We start from the raw sequence: 18,849 nt of genomic DNA, 5'->3' as shown, positions 1-18,849 counted from the left end.
TATATTTCTAATTTTCCTTTTCTATGTTTTATTATGTTTATCATTTTAATTGTGCTTTTTATGCTTGTCTGAATGTTTCCAATGCTTTTAATGTTTTAAGGATAGAATAGATAACTTTATTGTCTGTTCCAAATAAAAACAGAAATTCGTCTTCTGTCACGGCTGTAGGACAGAGTTTGAAAAAACGCACTCAAATATTGAAAGCACCCTCACACATTAAAAACAAGTAAAGCACATAAAATAACTAAAAACACAGTACAGTCTATTATTAAGAGCAGCTATTGAAGTGGGATGAAAGATTTTTTGTAGATGTTTTTCCTGGCCAGTGGGGTTCTGTAGATGGCAGCAGCATGAAGGAGCTGTGGAGGGGATGCCAGGGGTCCTCAGTGATGAAGGTGGCTTTCCTCATCACTGAGCATCCATACAGTTCACACAGGGGAAGGGGGTTGGATTGTTTGAGTGATTTTACTGTCCTGATTTATTATTCGGGAGAGTTCTGTTTTGTGTTTGATGGTGAGGAAGTTGAAGCAGGTTGAGATGTTTTGGGTGAGGATGGATTCGATGAGTGATTTATAAACGAGTAATATGACTAATACTATAATGTAATGTGTACATTATATCATGCATAATGTAAAACACACTGAGTTGCCCTCGTGTATGTTATGCGCTACACAAATAAAGCTGCCTTGCCTGTCTGTCTACGTTTTATTGTGACGGTGCGTTTCCGGCCTCTCCAATGCGTCCTGTGTGCGTCTTGACGCAGCAGCTCGTCTGTGGCTGCTGCTGGCTGCTGCAGGCGTGCTATTTGCGGCAGCGGAGATACCTCTGCGAAATGCCTTTTGTATGCCCGGCTGTATTTTTTCGGTTTTGTTTTGCGTTTCGCGAGGCTCCGATCACAGCGTTTGTAGCCATGTCCTGTGGTGGATTCGGCGGGCTGTCCTAGCTGACTGAGCCGCTCCAGCAGCGGTGGGTCCGGTGCAGCGCACAGCCGGGGATGAGGCCTACTTGTTAAAGCTCCCCCACCACCCCTCCATCGTGATGGCTGATGATCAACAACAACCTGGTCAGAAGCCTGCCTCGGGATTAGGCTCTCTTCCAGCGCTGGTGCCAGGACTCCAGGGGCCCGAGGCAAACGCATTACAGTTCAAAATAAAGAATTCAATTTGGTAAGGATGGAAGCGGTGGCCGAGCCGCCACACGGTCCTCTTCGCTAGCCGTAGCCTCGTAATTAGCGTATCTGAGCTCAGGGAGGCAGGGAGCTGCACAAAGCGGCCCAAAAATAACACGGGAGCTGCCGAGCCGAGCGAACGGATCCGACCGAAATACGACGACAGGGAGGCCGGAGACGCTGCACGGCTCCGGTCGGTGCATCAGTAACACGGTTACCGTCGCTCCTTCCTCCAGCAGCTGTAGCTGTGATCATTAGCATGGAGCCACAGGAGGCCATGTTACAGTAGATGCCAGCAAATCCACCGGTGGTGCTGATGCTCAGGATGACAGGTGTCAAAGCAGACAGCTCCTCTCTGATTTAATGCTCTTAATGAGAGGCTGGATCAGAATATTCTGATGTACTTCATGTATGTGTCATCTACAGTGACTATGGGAATTATTCAACCAGTTTCAGTCTGGTCCTCCCTCACCTTGCACTAAATTATTATTACAGTCAGCTAAATTGTTATATATTTATCTTATAAGATCTGCTACAGCTGCTCAGTGACTTCTTTTATGCTTTTTAGTGTAAAATGGGTTTTATAGATGTACGCACAAAGCCAAAGTGGTGTTTTCAGATGTTTTTGCTCATTTATTTAATAAGATGGAATCTCTCATTTGCATAAATATTCAGAGCCTTTGCTATTCATCCTTTGATACATCTGCTTTGATTGTGTTTGTGCTATCGCCATGGCTGTGTCTGAAACCGCTCCCTGTTAACCGTGCAGTGCTGTATATTTACTGTATTTGTGTGTCTGAATTCTGAGTTTGCAATGTGTTCACCATAATCTGCCAAACATCCCTCACTAGACCTGGTTTATGGTGGACATTTTGATGTGTCAAATCTGGAGAGGTAAAATGTATATCAGGGCTGCATAATATTTAAAAAAAAAAAAAAAAAAACCCTGACATTTACTGTATTTTGTTTTTCTGCGATTGAATTTTGACCAGATGACTTGAATAATTGTTTGAAAAATATTCTAGAATGATGATTTTGTAGGACAGTACATCAGCACAGAAAATCAAAAATAATGTAAAAAAAAAAAAATGAAAGCAAAATATTTATGAACCTTTCTCATATGGTGTAACGCTGGCAAATTCATCTTTTGTTTTTTTTCTTTAGGTGGTGTTCAGATCTGGCTTTGCATTGCTGATTTAAATAGTCAAATTAGTTGTTTTGCTTCGTCTGGGTGCAGCTATTGCAAGACACTGCCAGTAGAGCACCTGTTTTTGGGCATCTTTTCACTTTGCTGGGCTCATGGAGAACCTGCATGTCGACAAATTCCAAGACTTAGACAGAAATAAAAGTCAGTGTAGTCAAGAATCTTTAAATGGGAATAAATGACATTGTATGACACAGATTTGTTGTGCAGATGAGTAATGGAAAATGAGAGCCGTCCGAGTTTTTGTTTGTGTTTTCTAGCAGCCAGAAAAGTTGCATCATGATGCATTTGAGTTCATTTGCCTCAGTTCACGTCGCAGTTACTGTGATGTGACTTTTGTACACTTTGCAGTTTTGATGCTGAACTGTTTATTGTGCAGCCCTAATTTCCAGTCCGTCATATTATTAGTGTGTCTGAATTCAGATTTTTCCGTGTGTGCCTGCAAAACATCCAGCAATCAACCTGTAAAAATTAATAACGACTGAATTCCATTTATTTGTATTTGTTTGAGGGTCCAGATGTTTTGCATATTGGTTAACTGTCATGCTAACATAACAGCCATCTTTAATCTTATTAGAAACATCTGTGAGTTTCCTACTATTACAAGTCAGAATGTCTGCTGTGGAAAAACAAACCCTGGAACAAAAACAGTAGCGTCAAAAGTGTGCACATTATTTCCTACCAATAGTTCCTGAGTACAACATGCAAAGATCACAGCTGTGCAGCACGACATCTCTCAGTGGTGACCTAAAATGATGATAAAGTGCAACACGGGGGAGTAGAGAATTAATGAGAACACCTTTGGCAGTTTCATTTGATTGGACTTGATTCAAAATCCACCACTTCTATAGTGGAAATACTTCATACATCTGGGTTAGAGCAGAAAACTTTCAATGCTCCAGGAGCACAGTGGGATAAACCCAAGTTCAGAATGATAAAACTCTGTTAACATGCAAGAAGAGTTCATTCACTGTGTGCTGCTCTTCACCTGGCTAACAACATTAGTGTACTAAAGCATGGTGGTGGCAGCATCATGCAGTGGGATTTCTTTCTGTAGCAAGGAAAAGGAGACTGGTCAGAGGTGAGAGAGGAATGTATGTAGCCAGATATTAAAAGTTTCTCCTCCAGAGTGAACACAGTTTATCTTTTAGTCTCTGAATGTTCATAGATGTGTTTTTATCAGGACTTAAAACTAATTTCTGCCAAAGTTGTGAATAAAAGCTTGAATTCTTATGTTAGATAAATATTTGATAAATTTGCAAAACTTCTAAATCATTTTCACCTTTTTATTCTGTTTATTGAGTGAAGATTGACAGCCACAAAGGATATCAGTCAGTCAATAAAACAATCAGGGGCAATAAACGAAGAAGTCTGATTACTTTCCAAAACCAATATGCATTATGTCATGCTGTCTCAGGAGATAAAGATAATACAAATGTCACTTTGACTCAATGTTAATCCACTATGTTACGTGGAGACGCAATATAGTTTGCAACATATGCAATCATGTGACGTAATTTATGATATTTTCACAAAGCCCTATTTGGGTGGAAAGCTAGTTTCTTGTCAGTTTTAAAGACACAGATAACAGGGATAGGAGATACATTTAAAATCTCCTGAAATGTTAAGAAAATTCTGGTTGTATCAATGTGACTTTAATGCAAGTTGTACTCATCCACATTTCTTGCTTTTGCTCTCTCTTTCTCATTGTAGCAAATCTGTACAATCAAAAGTGGACAGCATATTGGTGAGTATCCATAATTACTGTTCTTCTTCTGAAAGCTAAGTCTATTTGTTACCTAACACTGTGCCACTCCTGTATTATCAGAGACACATATAACTCCTTACTGGTGAATCATGGGAGCATTTGTTCAGCTTAGTTTCTGTGGCGAAATAATACAGAACTGATACATGTATGTTTAATGCTTACATTCTGATGATGTGGACGGGTTTTCTATATACATAAACCCAATTTTTGAATTTTGCAATAGAAATGATAGAAATGCTAATTTAGAAATGTACACCATGTGTGAGCTGTTTATCTTTGTTTGATGTGTGTATGGATATACTTGTTATTATGTGAACTCATGTCTAATTACTTACAGATGTGTCAGCGCATTTCTGCTTTTTTTATTTCTGTACTGGTTTTCTATTTCTGCACATTTTGTTGTCGATTTATCCGAGCCAAAGTGTGTCACGCTGTCTCTCAGCTGTTTTCAGCAGCGAAGCCATGTCAGTGACATCAAAGCAGCGCGATAAAGCTTTGTCTATTTTTTGTCCTAAAAAAAAACAAGAGTCGGTATTTTAATTTCCACAAGTCTGTCTAGTGTTTGGCAGTTTGGCAGCTTTAGTCTCTTTTTGTCCTGATAATAATTTCCACTGTTTTGCTCCTCTGATGCTTATTCATCGTTGCACACAACCGGAGCAAATGCATCTCCAAAAAACATCCTTTACACTGAGAAATAAGATGTGTCTCACATCAGCATTCTGTCTAAATATGGGCTAAATTTGTTCAGCTAAATATCTGGAGCGCCTGACTGCACAGTAAATAATGTATGGATGAAGCTGCAAAATAGTAAAAATAGTGAGAGGCAGAGTGGATGATGATACAGATACAGTCTACCAATGTCATGTATGGAAATCATCAGATAAAACATTATGGCAGATTTTATGAAGACTTAAAGATATTGTCCCACAAAGGTGCAAGAATCTTATAAATACAGCGTTACGTTAAAGTAATGGTGAGACAGCTACAAATAGAATAGAATATATAAATTATTGATCCTAACAAGGACTTTTTTGTAACAGCAGCATTTGATACGCAGACAACCAACAAACCCAATGAACACCAACACAATAGTCTAAATATTGATCTAATAGTCATATATCTATATAAGTAATATCTATGTAAGAACAACGTATATATATATATAGAGAGAGAAAGTTAAAACATATGCACAGCATATACTCATAAGTTAAAAATATTAATTAACAAGAATTACTGAGAATTGAAAAGTCTGATTGCAGCTGGTAGGAAGGACTGTCTCCTGCTTTACTCAGACCTACACTGAGGAGGAATTAATCCATGACTGAAGGTGTTCTCCCTAAACACCTCCACACTGTGTACTGGGTGAGAAGCATTGTTCCTAATTGAGTTCCTGAGCATTCTCAGCCCATCCAAATGTTGTATTAATTCCAGTTCAGCACAGCTTGTTTAGTCGGTTTCTGATTATTTTCATTTTCATATTTTTAAAAATTTGGCTTCATTTCATCACCGAATAATTTCTTTAAAATTTGTTTGCTCTTTTTGCTCAAAAAAGTGTAATCATTTTTATTTTCCTGCTTTCAAGAATAGACATGCCGTTTGCTGCAACAGAAAAGGCGTTCTGTGTATTGAAGTACGCCCAAACTCAGTCAAATGTGAATAGGCAACGTGAGTTTGTTAAGAGAATTTCATAAACAAGCGCCAGCAGGAAAGCAGATTTGGACGTGGCAATTACCAGTTACATGGACAAATTACCATCCCCCAGAATTTTTCATTTGAAATTTGTAAAATAAAGCATTTTATGTCAAAATAAATCCTATTAAGTATCATTTCTCCTGACCATGTAGTCACTCCAATATGGACATCTCAAATGATGACACTCTGTTACATATATATGCTCTGTCACATCAGTCTATATATATATATATATATATATATATATATATATATATATATATATATATATATATATATATATATATATATATATATATAAAAATAAAAAAATTTTGATTGTATATATTTTACAATTTATAAATAATTCATAAAATTGAATTATTATATATTGAAATGTTATATTTATATAAATATTTCATATACATATATTTTCATACTATAATCATTTTCTAAATTGAGTTATTACCTTATTTTATACACTACATATCATATTGCACAAGCAAAATAATGTAGTAAAAAATCCTAAGGTAGTTTAATGTGTGGGTAAGACAAGTGTAGGATTAGTTCAGATTCCACTGAGTGATGTAATATAATGGCCTTGGACACTAGGATTTAGTTGTTTGGCTGTTGTTTTGGACTGTGGGCGGTTTCCATATGTAAGATGTGGGATTTTATGAATTATACAAAAGTAATTAAAAATTCTGAGGCCCGGTATAAAGGTCATCGTAAAAAATCCCAAAAAACATCCAAGTAGTTGGTGCAAAGGCAAAATTTTAAGGTACAACCACAGTGTTAGCAGAACAGGACTCAGGTAATTCATTCAGTGCTTGTAGCAATGGAGTTTAGTAAATAGAATTCTCATTCACTGCTTATTGGCTGGCAGCTCTCACCTCATTCATTTAAGTATTGGTTCCCTTAGCAACAAAGAGACAAATAGAAAAGGAAGAGGTGAGATGAGTCCATTGTTAGAAACCAAGTGGAAAGCAGTTAAGGTGAGATCAGCTCTGAGATGGTTGCATGCAGCTGTCATACCTGGTAGGGATGAGCAATTAGCTGATTCCAAATCGCAGTTTTAAACAGTGCAATTATCAAATTGCAAAGGCTGCAGTTGAGAATAAACTTGAATATTGAGTTTAAACTGCCGTGTCAACAGTTTTCCAAATTCTTGGTGCCATGATTGTGTTGTAGTCACGCTTTTGATACTATTTCATGAGTGCTAATGATCTATCACATGTTTTTAATCTATTCCACAAAGAATAATGAACTGAAACTTGATATGCAAAAATCACATTGACAATAAAATCACAGTATCTTTCAGAAAAGTCACTACTAGATACTCTAATAAAATTGCTCAGCTGCTGTATTTAAAATTGGTGCTATGTACCTAAAAAGACAGACTATCAAAAATAAAATGTTTTTACCAAATAATTATATATCAATCTGGCCCCAGCTTTTTTGATTGTTTTGATCAGTACCAGCTCCTTTTTTCATCTTCTATTCAAAACTTGTGTTTGAGGAATGTTCATGGCTACTGGACTGCATTTTTACTTCCTGTTATTTACGTTTTTTCACAGTTTTTTCTTTGTGATCTCTCTTTTGTTTTAACCCTTACAGCAAGATGTTGAGAAGTTTACAGACATCGAAAAACTCTACCTCTACCTTAAGTTGCCTTCTGGTCCCAGCAGTGGCAATGATAAAAGGTAAATCACAGACACACACTTTACTCACGTTTTCCACTTTGCTCTTGGACCTTTTTTTTTTTGTTTTGTCTCACACACACACGCTTTGTTGTGGCTGTCATTACATTATTGGCGCTATCTCATTGCTTGCCAAAAAATTTTAAATCACTATCCACTGGCTGCTGCACAGACACAGGTTAGCCTTACAGCCCCTAAACTGAAATTGAATTCAGGTTTTTTGTTGTTGTTGTTTTTTTTTTTTGCTTTGTGGCACTTTTAGCGGAGTTGTTGAGTTTTTTTCTTAGTACAAATTTGTGAGTCGATTTTCCAGCTGTATGATTGATTATTAATATGAAGCAAACCACTGAAATATGTAGATTTTTGCTATACCTAGCTGTCTGTGTTTCATTTGTTTCCCCATATCTATTCATCACCCCAACCCTCAAATTCTGCCCATTTGGACTGAGAATGAGAGGGGGTCCTCCACTCCTGGATTATGGTATTAAAGTTTCTGTACTAACAAGAAATGATGCACAACAGTCACGAGCACCGAGTCACCACATTTATTTCTCTTCTGCACCCGTTTCAGTGATCAGAGTTCCATGTCGTCAAGCCGTACTCAACAGATGTATGCATTCAACTGGATACGCAATCACCTAGAAGAGCATCCAGAGACTTCCCTCCCAAAGCAAGAGGTGTATGATGAATACAAGTGAGTGTGTGACCTTCACCGTGGGGGTGGGGAGGAGTGATCTACTAACGTACCCTTCATTTGGCCTCATAATCTCATGTTGATTGTCTTCTCTTTACAGGAGCTATTGTGACAATCTCGGCTACAATCCACTGAGTGCAGCAGACTTTGGAAAGATCATGAAGAATGTCTTTCCTAACATGAAGGCACGTCGACTGGGCATGAGAGGCAAATCCAAATATCCTGAAATTTTGGTGAACCTGTCAACAAAGTCAGCATTTATTTATCTGATTGCCTCCATGCAGCAGGGAGGCCAAGGTGTGATCGGGCAGATTTTGAAATTTTTGCAGTTTTGAATTCCAGCAACAAGATAATCATAAAATAATTTTGAAATATGTTACAAACTAAAAAAAATTTCACATCAGACACAGTTATTACCAGAGTAGCAGTGTTGAAGTGTGAACTGCTAGTCTTTGTTTGCTTTCAATTACAGACTTGGAAGCTTCAGATTACATTCTACAACTCTAGCCTCATTTTGTCAGCTGTTTGTCAAATAGATTCTGTCACTCAGGTCAGAATGCATGTAAATCTGCAGACTGTTGATGGCCAGTGACAGCTGAAGTCATACGTGTGATCTTTTGATTTCTTGGTTGTGTAGCTCGCAGTGAGTGGATATGCAAGGAGGATAGAAGATGCCCTAAAATAATGTTTATTCTTAATGCAAGTTTAGCAATTAGGAGATTTATCCAAGAAATGCTCAGGCAGTTTTTGTAAATATACTAAAGAACATATCAAATATTTCCAATCTAGGAGGAAACGTTAGTATGAAAACTACTGCACATGCTAATTTGCCTTAACGTTTGTCGGTTTTGTCAGTTCCCTAAACACACTGTTCTGTGGTCTTTGAAAAATTGTAAACCACTACTGCCAAAATACTGTTGCTGGCAGATTTTTAAAAAACAGTATCGGGGAATCCTTGGCTCTGAGCTGAAAGGCTGCTATCTGGCTTTGGAGTGCCTATTTTTTGGCATTTTGCCCTTATTACATAATGAGAGTGGAGAGAGAAAGTAAAAATGGGGAAATAGAGCAGGGGACTGTTATGGTGTAAAGGCTCGACTTGCTAGGAATTGAACCGGGGACTCGCTCCAGAGTGAATCTGCACCCAAGTGATATATGCTGCCCCAGATACTCAGCTATCAGGTCGCTCATTAAATGTATGTTTTTGTTATATTTTCAGGGCAGCTAATTTCTCTATTAATGTAAAGAATAGCATAGAACATATTCAATATAGAATCTCAGAAAAGGACTGAGCCAAAGTCAACATGAGGTCAGCATCGGCTTTTATACCCATTTCTGTATCCTGAATCATCATCATCTAGAAACCTTAACTCCTTCGCACATACTGTTATAGCGGGTTGCGGAAGAAAGCTTTTGTTCACATGCCATCTTTACCCAACCTGGATCTGCAGAAATCTGGTGATGGGGTAAGTCATGCTGCAAAACGTCTGAAACCATAAGTTGGACTTCTGAACTTGTCTGATGCCCATCAACCTGCTGCTTCGTTCCGTCTCGACAGTGTGAGCTGATGGAGCCGACAGGCCAGTCTCCGAGCGCTGAGGATGAAATGAGGTCTGCAGCCTGTGGACTGGTGTGTGAGTGGGCTCAAAAGGTCCTGAGTCGTCAGTTTGACAATGTGGAGGACTTGGCTCGCTTCCTGCTTAACAGCCACTACATTGGTACTAAGTCCATGGCTGCGCTCACTGTTATGACTGGAACACCTACAGGTAAAAGCAAACTTGTGGACACACACATCACAAATGCTGGTAATCACAAATTGCCAAAAAAAATATCTCAAATGTTCTGCAGTTCTTTATCATGTTCACACACAGATTGCAAGAAAAAAGTGATCTTGTGTTGCATATCGAGTCTCCGCTTACATGTTCTAGATTTCATCAAACAGGCTCATCTGCAAGAACATTGAACGCATGCACTGTCAGCTGTCCATGGTGCTGAAAACTAGTAACCAGTCCAAGGAGCTTCAATATAAAGCAACTGAACTTCTCTTTTAGGTTTTGGGAGACGTTTTACTTCTCATCTGTCCTTGAAAAAGCAAAAGTCCAGTTGCTTTTTACTGAAGCTCCTAGAGTTACCAAGACTGGGATGATTTTAGAATCCACTTGGACAAAATGTAACAAGATTAATTCAGCTGTTTGTAAACCATTTCTCGCATTAACCACCATCATGATGGCCTTTTAGAAGAAAATGGATTTTTGTGAGACTAAGCATAGCAAACATAGCACAGTGGATAGAAGGTTGTGAACCCTGCTTTCTTGTTATGTGACAGGAACAGATCACCTCTGACCATTCACTCCTTTTTCCTCCAATGATTTTTTTTCTTTCATGTCTTGACAGGAATGAAGACGCCAACTCCAGCCTCTGCGTTTGTACCCACAGCCGAGGCAAACTCATTCCAGCCCCAGGTGAAGACCCTCGCCTCTCCCTCCGTTGATGCAAAGCAGCAACTGCAACGCAAGATCCAGAAGAAGCAGCAGGAGCAGAAGCTCCACTCACCCCTGCCTAGTGAGACCCAGGTCAAGAGAACTGAAGCCAGTACCCCCGGCCCCACAATCCCCTGTGGCAGCCCTGCTCTGCTCTCCCCTCAGCCCACCATAGGCATCGTAGTAGCAGCTGTCCCCAGCCCAGTCACGGTATGTGGCTCAGTTTTTCCCACTAATTATGCTCTGTTTGTTAATGAAGGTGCCTGAATGTGCTCTCATGTCCTACTTGTTCTCCCAGGTACAGAGAAGCAGGCAGTTGATGACTTCTCCCAGCCCTGTAGGGACGGCGGAAGGAAAAGTGTTGCCTGTGAACTTTCAAGTGGTCACTCAGTCTCTTAAGCAGTCCCCCAAAACTCCCCAAAATATCTCAGCTAGTCCTGTAGGTGACCGGCTGGCAAGACACGGTACGCGGTACGCCCAAATCCTGCCTAAGCCCTCTGCCACCAGTGCCATCACGCTACGCTCACCTCCAACGCTCCTCATCACCAACAGCCCCATCAAAACTGTGATGCCCACTCCCCACGTCAGCTCAGTCAATGTGGTAAAGATGACAGCCATCGCTCTGGCTCCCAGCAGCAGCAGTAGTAACAGCAGCACCACGACTGTGCGATCAGCCTCGACCGGTGTGAGCACCATAGCTGCTTCGGACGATTCCCAGCAGTCACACGGTGGGAATTCAGCTGCCCCTCAGTCTCCTGCAGTAAGACCCAGTGCTCCAGCCTCTACCCTGACCCTCTCCACTGACACCAAAATGGTGTCTGAAGCTGGTAGTGACAGTAACCCCACATCTGGCACAGAGAAAACTGCTGTTGGAGCCAAAGAGGAGAGAGTGGCTAAGTTCAGGGCTGCCAGTGAGCCAAGCTTCCTGGTTAAATGTTCTCCAGGGCAAGAAAAAGGTGGAAGGATAAAAAGTGACCCCACATCCCCTCCCACCGCTGTAGCTGTAGCTGGGACTCAGGACAGCAATAACAGTAACTGCCATGACAGTACTTTGTACTTGACTGTTGATAATCAGAGCTCCAATGGCAACACATCATCTAATGGCTCCATTGCTGTTACCCCAACATCGAAGGATCCCCTCTTGGATTCCAAGAGCCCCAGGAAGCGCACAGGTGGGGAGTCCCATGTGATTCCTGTGAAGCGGGTGTTTATCTCCCAGCAGCCGCTGGCTGTGGTTGACAATCCCAAACCTGGAGTCAGTGCTGCAGTGAAGAGGATCCCCAGACCAGGAACCCCTGCCAGACCAGAGAGTGCCCCCTGCAAAGTGACTGTGAAACACACCTCTATAGGGCCTACACAGATCCTTGCACTCTCCGACTCACCCATCACACACACTGAGGGCACCCAGACTGTTGTTAAACCCCAGGACATGGCGGTGAAACCTGAAGACCATTCTCTCAGCCCTGATACCAGCACCGGAGCGGCTGGAAACAGCACGTCTGATCAGGCATTACTACAGCAGATCACCGGGGACCCTCGTGCCATACCAGCCAACTCAGGACCACACGAAGCCTCTGTGATGAGTGACTTAAAGAGCACAATATGGGAGGAGGGACAGCTTGATGAGCTTCGGAAGCAGGCGTTTGCCCAGCAGATACCAGCAGAACACAAACAAGCCCCTAATGACCAACTTTCCATTATAGCTCAACCCGCTGAGGCCTCAGGCCAGCTCACCCTCACACAGGAGATGGTGGACTTTGCAGGTTCGCAGTCCAACATGGACTATTTCCCCTTCAATGATGACGACATGACCCAGGACAGCATCGTTGAGGAGCTAGTCCAGATGGAAGAGCAGATGAAGCTGAAGGGTCTGTTTGGTAACTGTGTTGACGTGTCCCTGCAGGGTCAGTCAGCCAGCAGCCAGGGCTCCATCCTCGGTGCTCACCAGGCTAGTACTACCTTCTACCACTCTGCCCACAGCAGTACCACTCCAGTCCAAACTCCCACTCCAACACCAACGCCAACCCCAACACCCACACCCACCTCTGAAATGACGCTTGCGCACAGTCTGACGAGAGAGAGCCCCTGCTCCCGCATGGCTCCCATCACCCCTGTGGACGGAGCCATGGGTCGCCACACGCCCATCAGCACACCGCTGTCCAACTGCAGCAGCAGCGTCCCTCCGAGTCCGGTGGAGTGCAGAAACCCTTTCGCTTTCACTCCCATTAACTCGAGCATCACAGGTTATCATGACGCCAGTATTGTCTCCAGCAGCCCAGTCAAGCCCATGCAAAGGCCCATGGCAACACACCCTGACAAGGCCAAACTGGAGTGGATCAACAACCGCTACAACAGCAACTCCGCAGGTCCTTTGTCAAACCATAGCATTGGCATTCTGCCCAGCTACCAAGACCTGGTAGACGATCAGTTTCGTAAGCCACATGCGTTTGCAATTCCTGGCCAGTCATTTCAACCTCAGTCCAGACAAGATGCTGCACACTTTGGCCGTTTGACCCCAATTTCTCCAGTGCAGCAGCAGCCGCAGCAGCCACAGCAACAGCAACAACAACAACAGCAGCAGCAGCAGCAGCAACAACAACAACAGCAGCAACTGGCAACAGTTGTGACTACTCCTACTAAACAAGAGAGTTTTGCTGTGCCTGCACCGTTAGACAGCAAGGCCTCAACCTCATCTACATCCAGTACTTTCCGTTGCCGCAGTGTTAGCCCTGCAGTGCGCCAGAGGAACTTCAGCGGGAACACCGGCCCTCCTACCACCACCACGAGCACCACCACGACAACTCGAGCTGTGGTTTCACCCTTCAACTCTCCCATCACCTCTGAGGTGCTCAGCATCCTGTCCAACACTCAGACTGTCAGCTCTGTCCACAGCATGGTCCAGCGTAGCCAGTCTGTACCTCTGAACATCATGATGCAGAGCGAGATGCTGCCTGTGCAAGGTCCGAGCAACGCTGCCAAAATCACCAATGTTCTTCTCAGCAAGATGGAAGCTGATGGGGATGACTCGGTCCGTGGTCTGGGCATAAACAACCTCCCATCTAACTACACGGCCCGTATGAACCTCACACAGATCCTGGAGACCACCCCTGGCTTTGCTGGAGGAACTGCTCACCAGACTCAGCTGCCTGTCAGCTCCAGCCCTGCTGCCTTTGAGCTCCAGCAGCATGGCTACCTCACCACTGGCACTGGGGAACAGGTGAGTTTCTCTACTGGGGACAGCCAAGCACAAGCGGGCCCTGGTGAGCAAGAGCAGCAGCAGCAGCAGCAGCAGCAGCAACAGCAGCAGCTCCAGGAGAATCCTGTGCAGACGCAACCGCACCTTCTCCTCCAGAACACACAGCAGCAGGAGGTAGAGGATGAGCAACAACAGCTGGATTTCAACAACACTGTCAAGGACTTGTTGGGGGATGATGGCCTCAACCCCAGCTCCCAGTTGGTGGGTCAGGTAGCTTCGGAGCTCAATGCCGTGGCATCCGACTTCTCAAATGACATCAGACTGACCTCGGATCTGTCCAGTAGCATCACTGACCTTAACACGTTGGACACCAACTTGCTGTTTGATCCTAATCAGCAGCAGGAACAATATGAAGACCCAACACTGGAAGAACTGAAGAACGACCCGCTTTTTCAGCAGATATGCAGTGATACTGTGAACTCTGGTTTTGACTGGCTAGAAAGCAAAGACCAGCCTACTACAGTAGAAATGCTGGGCTAATGTTATCTTTTCTTCTGTATGATTTCTGTTCTCTGTTGTTTGGTTTGGTGCAGATGTAGTATACCTGTTTTTAAACTATAGTTTGTTGGGATTTGTCTGGACTTTGCCATTTGTTCTGTTCAAAGTGCCAGGCTAACCAGAAAATCTCTCCTACTGATGTTTAATTACTTCCCTCCTTTTTCATTTGTCACCCAGAGTTTCAATATTTAACCACTTTTTTCCCTCATCTGAAATCAGAAATGTAAGCATTTCAAGTTAAAAAGTGTGAGTACTCGGTGGCAGCATGCACTTACAAAGAGCAGATTTGTATGCTACGAACATTAGGAGAAGGGTAAGCTTCAATCACGCAATATTTCTGTTTCACAAACAATTGCAGACAGTGAGATGGGTAGGAAATTTGGCACAAAAGACTTCACCAAAAACGTATGCTATTGTATACTATTTTCAATGTGTGCAGTTCAAGTTCAACCAAATGGAGACGATATTGGTATTGTAGTATATGCACATAATAGTTGTAGTACATTTGCCTGCCATATCTGAATATTAAAAAGGGTAGCATCTTAAGCTGCCAGGTGCTGAATTTATGACATTATCTTTATACTTTATCATATACCAAATCAGTGGAAAACTGATTCACATCTGAGCATTGTCCAAGAATGAAATTTTCTTAAAGCCTATACTTCTTGTACTGTTTAATATCTTATAAAGGGAGCAGATGAATCAATAGGGAGAAGATGCGGATTCAGGCCACTTTGTGGACGATACAGTGAGAGGAATCAACAACTGGCTGCCTTATTCCCGAAGTCCAAGGCCTTACGCCATCTTTAGAGAGACTGTACATAGTATAATGTTAAGATATCTTTGGAACCATCCAGAGCTTCATCATATCAAGGCAGCTGTTACTCTGATATTTTCAGTACTCTTTCTTATTCTGTTTTCGTTTCGCAGTGTTACAATATAGATGCATATTGTATAGGCTAACGACTACACTGTGTGTGCCCTTATCATCAATGGATTTAGAGGAATTTGATATGCTGTCATTTCACGAAAACCATGGCAGGCACACTTTCAGTCATGAGCTATTTTTTGGCATGCTATACTCCCAGCTCGGATAAGAATATCAATGGTATGGAGAAGGCTTATTTACAGTGAAAGCTAGAGGCTGACATGTGGGCTTTGACGTCATCTTGAGATCAAGAGGAAATCGAATTATTATTATGTTTGTGGAGATCCAGCCTTATTTCCATACCAAAGATGATCTGTTTGAAAATCATAAGAGATTATTACACATAGAAACACTCCTAGGAAACATCACCAACAACGGGAAGCGGGCAGCCTCAGAGGTATAAAAGAGTTCTATTGCATTTGAGGAAAAGGACTAAGTTGCATAAATCTTATGTACAGTATGTAAATTTGTGAAATGGTCACTGTCCTATGTTTTATAGGTAACCATGGACCTGAAAGCATGTTGAAACCATCACTGCTAGCCAGGTAGGCTATGTGATACAGTAGGATGCTTGCTTGAGTTTTTGGCTATTGTCAATGTTGTACAAGTCATGTTTAAGCTCCATCTGTAAATAGGATAGATACATAGAGATTTGATGTATCAAGACACTATATTATGGCCATTATTCTAGCTAAGTATGTGCCATTTAAAAGAAAAAAGCTTAACAGATTTATAGTCGGCAAGATACTGTATGTTGTGTGTTACATTTCTGGCTCAATGTGTCGTAAAAGTAATGCTGTCTGGTCTCGCTTGCTGATTTTATTTTATTTTTTTCTATTCAAAGATAATAGGTCTCTGCAGTTGCAGAAGTGATGTGTGCTTTGAGCAGGATCAATAGCATGGTATATTGAGAAAAAAAGTTGTGATACTGTTAGCTGGTTGCAAACATCTCTGTGACAGACATTGTGCTCAAAGTCTTTCAGCAGACACTGGAAAAAAAAAAACGATTACTCATGTTTCAACAAACTTTGGAGGTTCACGTTATTGCACTAAATTTTTATGACACATGGCTTTGCCACATCTTTATGGACAAATGTAATGATGGATGCCCGTAAAAAACAAAAAAGAAAAAAAATATTTTTTATGACAAGATGAGTAAGGAAATTAAGTGAATTGTCAGAAAATGACTAATTGTCTTGTAGCAAAATGTGCATTAATCTCAGTGAGATACACATTTCTTACTCATTCTCATACATGAGAATATAAAGCATTGTGGGAAAAAGTTAAATAACCTTTTAAAACCTACATGCTCATTATGTTGATAAATGATTGTACGCACGCATGTGTGATGACTTCTGTTGTACTTTGTATTCTTGGTAACCACTGTCTTCTGTGATTTGGGCAGGCTCTGTTAACCAGACTGGCAGTGCTAGTTTCATGAGTTACATTACTTTCATTGTGTGCTGTTTACTAAGTTAATGTTGTTCTATATGTTATGTTGATGACTGTTTTCTGACGATTTTACATATTCTTATTTTGCAAAATGCATTTGTGAAGAAATTTTGACATTTTCTCTTAATTTTTTCTTTAACAATATGGCACTGATATTTGAATTTGAATGAAGGAAACGCACCTCTTTATGAGTACAGAAGCTCCATCAAGCAGTGACTCTGATTCTTTACCTTTGACTGACCCAGACCCAACTCTGTTTGACTATCTTGTCCATTTCTACCAGTAGAAAAAAAAAACCCTCCTCTGTGGTGTTGTCTGGTGTTCTGCTTAATGTACAGTAGCTTGTTAATATTGCAAACGCATTGTTTCTTTTTTTCAATGGAAAGTACTCACTGGTGAGATTTTTAAAGTGGTTTTAAAAGCCAATAAACTTTTTTAAAGAATGGTCCTGTGTGTTTAAGTGGTGATGATTTTGTATTTTATTGCAGTAAATAAAAAACGTGCTTCACAGCATGAGAAAAGATACATGGCAGGACATTGTAGTCATTGCAATTTCAGTACAATTACACAAGGTAGTAATGGAATTGTTTTATTAGCTAAACAATTTCTATATCAGATGTCATTGATGTAATGACAGTAATTTATGAATAAAATCTAGGATCTGTCAAAAAAAAAGCAACTTTGCAAGACAAAAACAAAGCATTGATTGGACTGTCCCCACCTTATGACGTGATAGTGCTTATTGATTTTTCCAAAAATGTTCATGCTGATGCTTATTTGCTTTTGGTCAAACACCACCTACTTTTAATATTTTAGCAGTCAAGTTTATGCAAACTCAAACCCTTTCCATCACCCTCTTGGCATGAGGTTAGAGGTCATCAGCTCTTCAAATGACCTCTGAGGTCAGCGGGGGGTGGCCTCTCCTACAGACACCCTCCAGCCAATCAGAGCTCAGATCTCTGGTCCTCTGCTCTGCTTTCCCAGGGCCTCGCGATATTCATAACATGTTAATGACCTTAACCCTATTGATCGTGGCCAAACAGCCTGACCTTTAGCCATGTGGAGCCCAGTGGTTACCTCAGCCTACACAACACAACATTTGGCAACATGAGTCAACAGATTTCAAAAGGAAAAGGAAAATGAATTGTGTTTCTTGTTTCTGTACAGCATATCAATACTGAACTGCTGATCTGGTTTTGCACACACATCTGCACCTTATTGGATCCTGGAGAAACGCTCTCTCATCTTGACATCATCAAAATGACAACAAAGCTTGATTTGATTTGATTTGATCAATAGCCAAAGAATCCAAAATTGGAACTGAACTGAGGCGACAACACAGATAAGTCATATTTTATTCAACTTAGGCACTGGCAGAGATAGCTGCACATTGTTATTATAACTAAAATTATCACTTAGAGTTTTGAGAGAGTGAATAGAACCTTTTTTTTAAACATCCAACCAGATAAAATGTTTTTCTTTTATTCCTTTGCACTGATATATGCTAATAACTATTGTTTGCACACAATAAATTTATATTAGTTAACTGATTAATACCCATCCAATGTATACAAACTACCACTAATAAAGAAATAGAAATTCAATAAATTGTTTGTTTTTCCTAAATTTTTTATATTTATCGTGGTAATGGTTCTAAATTTAGAATCTTTAAAGAAATAATCTCAAAATCTAAACTACTGAGTAAACAAATTACAAGATGCTATTAACCTGTCAACTGGTTTTGAGCCTTGAGTTATAACTATAAGGCTTTAGATGATTGAATCAATAGTTAGCTCTAATCAATGCATAATTACACTTTGCTCTCCTCATTTGATTGAATATTGAAGTGAGGAGCTGCATGTTTGTGGCAGTAATCCCTTAAAATCTTTGCACAACCATTCATAGATACAGCTGAGCGCAAGAGAATCGTGTGTGTTGTTAGGCACGGCACAGTTCCCAGTCTGAGTGTGATTGCTTTGTTTACCTTTGCCAGTGGATGGGTGTTGTGCTGATACAGCATGGTGGATCTCACA

General features: G+C 41.1%; 1 protein-coding gene across 2 annotated transcripts; it reads left to right on the top strand.

The window, feature by feature from the left end:
• Positions 1-762: 762 nt before the first annotated feature.
• On the top strand, positions 763-17,261 carry LOC111577266 (DNA-binding protein RFX7). Of its 2 annotated transcripts, XM_055009074.1 has the most exons (10): positions 763-1,166; positions 4,086-4,119; positions 7,429-7,515; positions 7,955-7,992; positions 8,083-8,205; positions 8,306-8,425; positions 9,587-9,668; positions 9,761-9,968; positions 10,597-10,892; positions 10,981-17,261. In XM_055009074.1, exons 1-10 carry the CDS (start codon positions 1,039-1,041, stop codon positions 14,416-14,418), a joined length of 4,554 nt encoding a protein of 1,517 aa, XP_054865049.1. In that variant the 5' UTR covers positions 763-1,038; the 3' UTR covers positions 14,419-17,261. The 2 variants fall into 2 exon arrangements, with proteins under 2 accessions (XP_054865049.1, XP_054865050.1); XM_055009075.1 differs by lacking the exon at positions 7,955-7,992 and having other exon boundaries at positions 7,429-7,514.
• The last annotated feature ends 1,588 nt before the right edge of the window (positions 17,262-18,849 follow it).

Source organism: Amphiprion ocellaris, chromosome 3 (genome assembly GCF_022539595.1).
Source record: "Amphiprion ocellaris isolate individual 3 ecotype Okinawa chromosome 3, ASM2253959v1, whole genome shotgun sequence".
Taxonomy (NCBI): Eukaryota; Metazoa; Chordata; class Actinopteri; family Pomacentridae; genus Amphiprion; species Amphiprion ocellaris.
Note: the sequence above shows the minus strand (reverse complement) of the source record. Positions and strands in the feature narration are given on the sequence as shown.